Here is a 7,954-nt window from a genome sequence, read left to right as displayed (position 1 = left end):
TAAAATGAATCAGCCAATCTGTCGGAACCATTTGTAACAGTTAAAAAGTCAGTCACTCATACAAAAGAAAGTGAATCAGTAATCTAAACCACCACCAAAAGCCAGGCAATTGTTGTAAGAATCACAATATCTTTTTTCTTTTTTCTTTTTTCCCCTTTACTAATTCCACCCCCACAATGATATACCAAATTTCCCTTCACACATGGGATCATTTGCTTCAACACAGAAGAATGATCCCCACTTTGTTTCCTTTTTAAGTATCACAATTTCAGGATTAATGGAACATTGTTTTTTTCCTATTTGTTTGTCATCTGCTGACTTGATTTTGGAACCTAAAACATTTTTACATCAGGAGCTTACTCTTTGCCTTCTTCACTTCATGTATTCTGACTTTTCCCTTTCTTTGATTTGCTCTTCTCTAGCATCTTCTTTTTCTTCGCTTCTTCCGTAATCCAAGAATAATTTTGGGGAATCGCAAATGGATCTTGGATATTCTCTATCCTACTGCTAGATCCACCAGTGGATGAGCTAGGGCGTTGGTAAGAAGCTTTTAACCAATGAAACCAAGATGAACTTGTGAACTGCATCACTGACGGGCTTTCTCTGCCAGCAGCTGTTGGGCTTGAAGGCGGAGTTGCAAACTCATCCACTGGCTGTAACTCCTCAAACTTTGCAAAAGTAACCAGCACTCTGATAGTGGGAACCACTGGTATCGCAACCTGAATGCAGCAACAAAGGACTAATGAACAGGTATAATGAGGCAGCTAACAATAATACAGAAGTAAAATAGTAAAACCAAATGTTCAAGGTACTGCTCCGGAAAATTGCCATAAGTAAAGCAGAACAAAATTTTGGCAAAAGCAGGCTACCACAAAGTGCTCTATGTAACTCCAACCAGCTAGATCCACTTCTACCTGTTGATCTTGTATAAACACACACTCTTGTTACACTAATTCAAAGTCAACAACAACAAAGATCGAATGGCCTGAATTTAGAAATGCTTGCACCCTAAGTTTATTTCATGACGCCATGAACCTACCACCTCTGTTTTTTTACTTAAAAAGCAAGAATTCAATATTAGTCAAACTCTTGGTGTCAGAAATCTGGGCCAAGTTCAAAGGGATTGAGATAATCAAGACCCTCACTTTCTTTATCCAATCTAAAGCAGTTCACATAAATACACCCGGCAGCACCAGATCTTAGGTTTACACATACTACAAATCAAAAACTTTCAACAAGTTCAAATTCCCTAGATTCTGATGTTAAACATCATCAGCCTCACCAGTATACAAAACCCAAGGATCCCAAAGATAATTTATTTTCTTGGTTTATGTACATAGTATCATATAGAATAGTCCAATGTCAATGACTCAGTCACGAGTACCATAGGTTGGTGGTTAGACATCAGTAACTCAGTCCAACCTGGTTGTCAACAAATTATAAACAAAATGTTCTATTCATTTTCTTAATAAAACTACAACTTTAATTGTACCAAACTAAACATGTTTGGATCAGTTCTGCACCGATGATAGCTGGCCTCAGGAGTCTAAATGTGTAACACTGATTCTCTTGTGACACAATGCACAATTATGCAAGTTGGTTTAAATTCTTCAGAGTAATAACTATGGTGAATGTGATTATCAGTTGACTTGGTATATCAATCAAACTTCTTGAGTGGCAGCTTAAGAACATTTTTTCAAAGTACTATTTTATAGCATTTCTCTCCGTTGCTCATTTTTTACTCCTCAACTAAGTGGGTACCAGCTACAACCAACAACCTGGTAATAATAAAGTGCCAAGTAATAGGGTTTTCCTATGAAAAGACTTATTGAAGCAATCCAAGATGTGTAACCCACACACCAACATAACATTGACAGATCCTACGGGAGATACTTCAGAATTTCCAGATAATTTATCTCCAAAAAACAAGTTCCCATTCTTACTGATAAAGGAAAACAATCTCTATATAAAAAGACTAAAGGAAACTTTCTCAAAGTTCTTAACCCCTTTCAAAGTTCACTCTGAACAGACCCATACGCAAGGAGATTTCTTCCTAGTTTCAGCATTTGAGCATTTACACTACATGTGGGCAACTAGAGGTGATTACTTGAAGGTGTTTTTTCTACTAGAAGATTTCAAGAAAAATTTATATGAGGGAAACACTCCAACATTCAAGATTGACAACAAAGAGGCCTTGCCTAAAGTAGGAAAACTCAATTCTACCTCATTCTTGCTTCTAACATTGCAAATTTAATAAGCACTTCTTCAACTAGATAAGTAGGTGCCTAGCACGGATTTCTTGGATGACCATGAAAAGTTGCTCTGTAGAGAAGTAAGGGAAACTTAGGTAAGATAGGCAAAATAAAGATTGCTTGCAGATAGTGAGAACGATTGGACCAATGTAAAATGAATATGTAAGGACTTAGGGCTTTTTGGGACACATGTCCAAATTCTAGAGGTTAGATTGAGTAAATAAATGATTGTTAAAGGAGGAGAAGAAAGAAAATTAGGGTTTTGAGCACCTTTGGCCAAGGGCAGCCTTTTAGGCTGATTTGGGAGGATTCCAACACCTAGAATGGCCAGAATTGGGAAGTCTGACTCTTTGAATTGCCGGTTTATCCTTTGTAAATCCCTCTTTATCAATAAAATAGTTTATGCTTCTTAAATGTTGTGTTGTTTGCTGTTGGTGGGTGAATATTGGCTGGGTATCTAACAGAATCACACTGTCTTTAGGCCTCGTAGACTGATATGACACAACATATCATTTCTTGATTATATAAATAAAGGGAAACAAAATCAATGACTCTACATATCTCAGATATCATCCTCACTGAAATATTATGTGTAATCCTGGGCTAAATGTTTTCTTCAAGCGTATAAGCCGCTTATTATGAATTGAATTCGTGTGCAATAAATGAAATTAGAATAATTCATTCTCCATTCAGAGCTTGAAATCATACCATGTAGATACCTATTTCCAGTAGTTGATGAAATGTATATGAGGAAAGAAAATGCTCAACATCTAAGAACAAAACAGTGACAACAATAGCAATTTTACTTGAAGGGGTTGACATGAATGCTATCTTTCAAAAATTAACTCTTAAAAAAACAGAATAACATCCACAGACAAGCAAAGTCAGTTGAAGAAGAAAGTTTCACCTTCTGACAAACAATAATCTCATTAGATGTAAGAAGATTGTGAGTTGACATAGGCCTCACATCTTGAAATACCAAATGACAATCGGACAACACCACAAACTAAAGATATTCCAATCTCCAATAACAGGCAAAGTATGCAGGAGCTGAACATATTTTATACATAGTGCACTAATGAACAAAAGGAAAACAATCAGTTATTCACAAAGATTAACAATTTTAATAGTCAAATTCAGGTCTCCAGTGCATGATATAGCACATATATGATTTCAGTGAGGGAGTCAAATGAATTATAATTTGGAACCACAAATCTCCTTTCTCACTCAACTTGTAAAGTTATCTATATGAAAAACTCCTAAATAAAATATAAACATGCATAGTATGTTTGTAGCAATTACACACTTCTCTTATACATATAATCATTAAAGAGATAATCTCATCATGGATGGACTAATGAATAAATTATCTACTCTTGACACCTCTTTGAAATAAGGGTAACTCAATAATTTCAAAGAATACAACTTTTGACAATGTATCCACTACTCTATCAGAACAAAATCCACATCAGAAAAAAAAGGATTATTCTTACTGTAATGGACATAACTGCAGCATGAGAAAATAAATTAAGGAGAAGAAAGCTGAGTTCTAATTGAACAGTAATAACAAAGAAAAAAATAAGAGGTATCATTGATACATGCATAGCTTGAAGTTTTAATATGATTATATCAGTTATAGTTTTCATATCAATTATACAAACAAATATGATGACTACTGTTCAAGTGGCTCTCACAAAAACATCAGGATCATACGATGGGAAATTCTGCACATTGCTAATGTTCACCATTAAAAAATTTATAACATTGTGCATGTGTATAGCAATTAGTCTTACACAATCCTATCCTAAAAAGGTTTCACTAGCTCAACATAATTTACCATGGCATATATTGCTGTCTTTCTGATCAACTCCAATAGCCCAGCTGGGCAAAGGCCATATAGCACTAAACTGGCATCCAGTATGAAACGTGTAACTTAAAACGTGAACTGATTGCTTGGATCCAGGGGGAGAAAAGCAACTAGAATAAGATAACCTACAACGGTAAAGTGAAGGAGACAAGTAAATAAGTAAAAAAGGAGACAATCCAATCAACCCTTAGACTAAACTAAAAGAAAGAATTGAAGAAGCATAATTCAGAAGAGTCCATGACTGCACTGATGTGACTCTAGTTGCTCAGATGTCAATATTTGTGAGTGAAGGCCTAAGTGAACCGAGTAATTTTGTTCAAGTTTCACCAATTAGCATCAAAACCAGAGACAACTTGAACAGTCATAGTGTTTATCATTATTGACTCTATTCTTCTACCAACACTAGTCAGCCAATTGACATACTTCTCAATTATGAGTTTGTATGCCTATTGCCATAGAATGGTAAAAGAGGGAAAAGAGCAACAAGTAAGCATTAACGAGCATAATGGCACTTGTTATACAGGAAAATCTCAAATACAAACCAGAAACTATTAGAGTTCATGAACTTTTCTCATTCGTGTGAAATTTTGCCACAAGACCAACCTTAAAAAAGAGCACCCTTCAGGTTCAAAACCTCTACCCCTCCCCACGTCATTCAGTGCCCCTAATGAGCAAACGCCTTTTTAATAGAATGACAAAAATAAATAAATAAATAAAAGTTCTTGCATCAGTGAGGGAAAGCATTTTCCAACAACAAAAATAGGACAATATATCTAAAATTCAAGTAAGAGTTGTACAAACACTCACATGCAAACAACATATGCTGTGATACAATACTAAAAGAAGAGCTCCATACCTTAACTGGAAAGGTTCCCAATGGGAGTTTCGTAGTAAGCAGTTCTCTTAAACGACGAATTGCCTTAACTTTGCTTGCAAGAATGTCAAGCAATGGCAGGAGTTCTTCAGTTTGCAGGGGGAAGTTTGGGGAAAGCCAGAGAATAGGCCTCAACCCTTTCTTATACTCATTCTCACGGCCTCCATCCTTGCGCCGATGTCCACTCTCAGAGATTACAGAAGCTGATGTTCTGGTATCCCTTCCTCTCTGGTGCTCATCCCTTGCAACAAGCTCAACAGAATGCCTTCCTGGTTTTATCTGACTTCCAGAAGGAGAGTCCCCTAGAAGATTACTCAACTTCTCTTCAGCACAAAGAGAACTTCTTGGTGGTACAATCTTCTTCTGTTCTTCCGGTTTAGAATCTCTTTTCCTCCATCCACCAAACCATCCTTTTTTTTCCTGTTTAGTGTTTCCATTTCTACAACAACTCACACCATCAATGGGAATCTCCCTATGGTCATAACAACTGTGACAATGAGCGATAATCCCATCACCATTCTCATTGCTCATTTCTGACCTATCTGATTTGAGTGCAACCTCAAGTTGCCTTCTTTCATCTTCTGTCAAAATATCATCAAGCTCCTCACTCCCTGTTTCATTTTCATTGCAAGATGAGAAGAACTCATCATCCGTCATGGCTCCAGGGACTGTCCTGGATTTAATGCTAACAACTACGTTATGCATATCATATACCTTTGCCTTCCATGGACCCACCATCTCTGCTTTCTCCTGCCACCTCCATGTCAACTGCGGCAAAAGAACTGCCTGAGTCACATCAATCCCAGGCCTAAATATATTAGTTTGAGACATTGCAGCCACTTCTTGTCGAACCTCTTCTTCTGTAGCTTGAGAACCAGCCCCATCCAAAGTGTTCATCACCTCCTTATCCTTATGTGAGATCATGCAAAGTGATCCAGGAGGAACCTTTCCATCTTCAGACCCATCACCAAGAAAAAGAACAGTCTGATCTGATCTCTGGATCTTAAATCCATCAAATCCAGCTAAAGTCATATCCGCCCTCAAATTGGCACCCCTCTTCCAAATTTTATAAGTATCTGAAGGAGCAATTCTTGAAATAAAAGGTATCACCGAACTCTCGAAATGAAATGTAATTTCCATATAAAAATCCCTCATCCTGTGCATAGTCCCAATTAACCGAGGCAATCTCCGACACCATTTAGCCCATGCCAAAGGCTGGTTATGCCTAACTATAATCATGGAAATACCTTCTTCTCTATTGCAAATTGCCTCCTGGAGTGCACTCCATCCCTGTTCGTTCTGCAAACTCCAATCAGCCCCAGCAACCATAAGCATCTCTGTAGCAGTCTCATCACCAAGTTTGACAGCCAAATGAAGAGGGGTGTCCCGATTTGGGACATCCCGCCTATCAATCACCACTGAGATGGCATCAGCCTTCTCCTCCTCAGTCAACGATGCCATTTCACTACAAATCTCAGCCGGATTACCAAGCCTTGGGAGAGCAGCAAGTATTCTCCTGAGACTGGCATAATCTCTCGTGGCAATGGCCTTGTGCACAGGGCTATGAGCATATTTTGAAACATCAAGACCCGCCATGCCTCAGGAGTATCTACAATATGAACTCACGCTAAAGCACGCACAGACAAACCCGCAATTATTCTATAACTCAACCAGCATGATAAAAATGATCACAGCCTAATTTAAACCCTAGCAATTATTACCCCACAGAAATCACTGAGAGAAAACACATAAAACAAGAGAAATGAATCGAACCCAATTAAAGTAACACCCAGAGAACAACCTAAAAAAAGAAACAGTCACTAATTATGAACACAAAGAAAATGAGAAGAAGAAGAATTATTTCATATGGGTCCCCAAAAACAAAAGATCCAAGAAAAGAATAAAATGAAGAAAAAACTTACCTTACCTTGTTCTTAGAGTTTTGCTTGGTTTCTCCCTTTGCTTCTTCTTCAATGACGCCTCAGAGAAACCAAGTTTGCTCCCTCCACAAAACACTGAACCCCACCACCACACACCTGTCTATCTCTATCTTTCTCTTGGTGTACTCTCTCTTAGCGTGATCCAGTCCAGATCAGACAAACACAAGAACATGGAAGTGGGGTGTGAACTAAATTTTGAAAAAGTGATTTTTTTTTTTTTTAAACAGCAATGATGGGAAACTAACAAAAAGAGATGAAAAAAACACCCAGGTGGGGGAATCTAGTATAGAAATGAAAAGATTAAAGATTTTAAAGAATGAAGAAAGGAATAATAGAAGGCATTAAAACCCCACCATTAAAGATAAAAAAGCAAGTTATGCTAGAGAAAAACGAATATCACAAAAGAAGAGTCGAAAGTTAAGGAGTTGCGCACAATCAAGTACTTTGTGAAGAAAGATTAGATTGGACTGGATTGGAAAACAGAGAGTTTAGTTAATGTCTTGTGTTGTTTAAGAAGAAAGTAAATGCGGGGCTTAAAGGTTATTGGGTACCAGACCACCGTTTAAAGTTTCTTTTGGATTATTTGCATAAATAATTGATTAAAATAAAAGAACAACAGTAAACAGAAAATTCTATCCCTTCATGGAGAGAGGTCGACAGCTGTGTTTCCGAAACACAGGATCCGAGCCGAGCTTGGCTCGGCTTGAGCTCAGCTAATTGATTAAAATAAAAGAACAACAGTAAACAGAAAATTCTATCCCTTCATGGAGAGAGGTCGACAGCTGTGTTTCTGAAACACAGGATCCGAGCCAAGCTTGGCTCGGCTCAGTTCGAGCCCGAAACGAGCTCGGCTAAGCCGAGCTTGATCGACCTCGAGCTGGCTCGAATTTGTTCGATAATTTTTTTTTTAAAATTTTTTATATAAAACGACATCGTTTTGATTAATATATATTAAAAACGACGTCGTTTTGATAAAAAAAAAACGAGTCAAAACGAACTGAAACGAGCCGAGCTGAACACG

At 37.5% G+C, this 7,954-nt stretch overlaps 1 protein-coding gene across 11 annotated transcripts; it reads right to left on the bottom strand.

Moving 5' to 3' along the window:
- LOC123211247 (ankyrin repeat domain-containing protein 13C-B-like) lies at nucleotides 1-7,478 on the bottom strand. 11 transcript variants are annotated; one of them, XM_044629849.1, is made up of 3 exons: nucleotides 6,909-7,478; nucleotides 4,976-6,605; nucleotides 1-719 (listed from the first exon to the last, which is right to left on the bottom strand). In XM_044629849.1, exons 2-3 carry the CDS (start codon nucleotides 6,587-6,589, stop codon nucleotides 378-380), a joined length of 1,956 nt encoding a protein of 651 aa, XP_044485784.1. In that variant the 5' UTR covers nucleotides 6,590-6,605; nucleotides 6,909-7,478; the 3' UTR covers nucleotides 1-377. The 11 variants fall into 11 exon arrangements, 9 of the variants coding, with proteins under 9 accessions (XP_044485784.1, XP_044485787.1, XP_044485779.1 ...); XM_044629852.1 differs by having other exon boundaries at nucleotides 4,976-6,602; nucleotides 6,911-7,478; XM_044629844.1 differs by having other exon boundaries at nucleotides 4,976-6,794; nucleotides 6,916-7,478.
- Between the last annotated feature and the right edge of the window lie 476 nt (nucleotides 7,479-7,954).

Source organism: Mangifera indica, chromosome 3, assembly GCF_011075055.1.
Source record: "Mangifera indica cultivar Alphonso chromosome 3, CATAS_Mindica_2.1, whole genome shotgun sequence".
NCBI classification, from domain to species: Eukaryota; Viridiplantae; Streptophyta; class Magnoliopsida; order Sapindales; family Anacardiaceae; genus Mangifera; species Mangifera indica.
The sequence above is the reverse complement of the archived record's forward strand: the minus strand, read 5'-3'. Positions and strand labels throughout refer to the sequence as shown.

What these genes read in the sequence shown, in the direction of transcription:
- LOC123211247 (XM_044629849.1), bottom strand. Translation starts at nt 6,589, where the DNA reads ATGGCGGGTCTTGATGTTTCAAAATATGCTCATAGCCCTGTGCACAAG. An exon ending in TGGGAACCTTTCCAGTTAAG is followed by an intron (nt 720 to 4,975) that starts GTATGGAGCTCT and finishes TGCTGCATTCAG; the next exon opens with GTTGCGATACCAGTGGTTCC.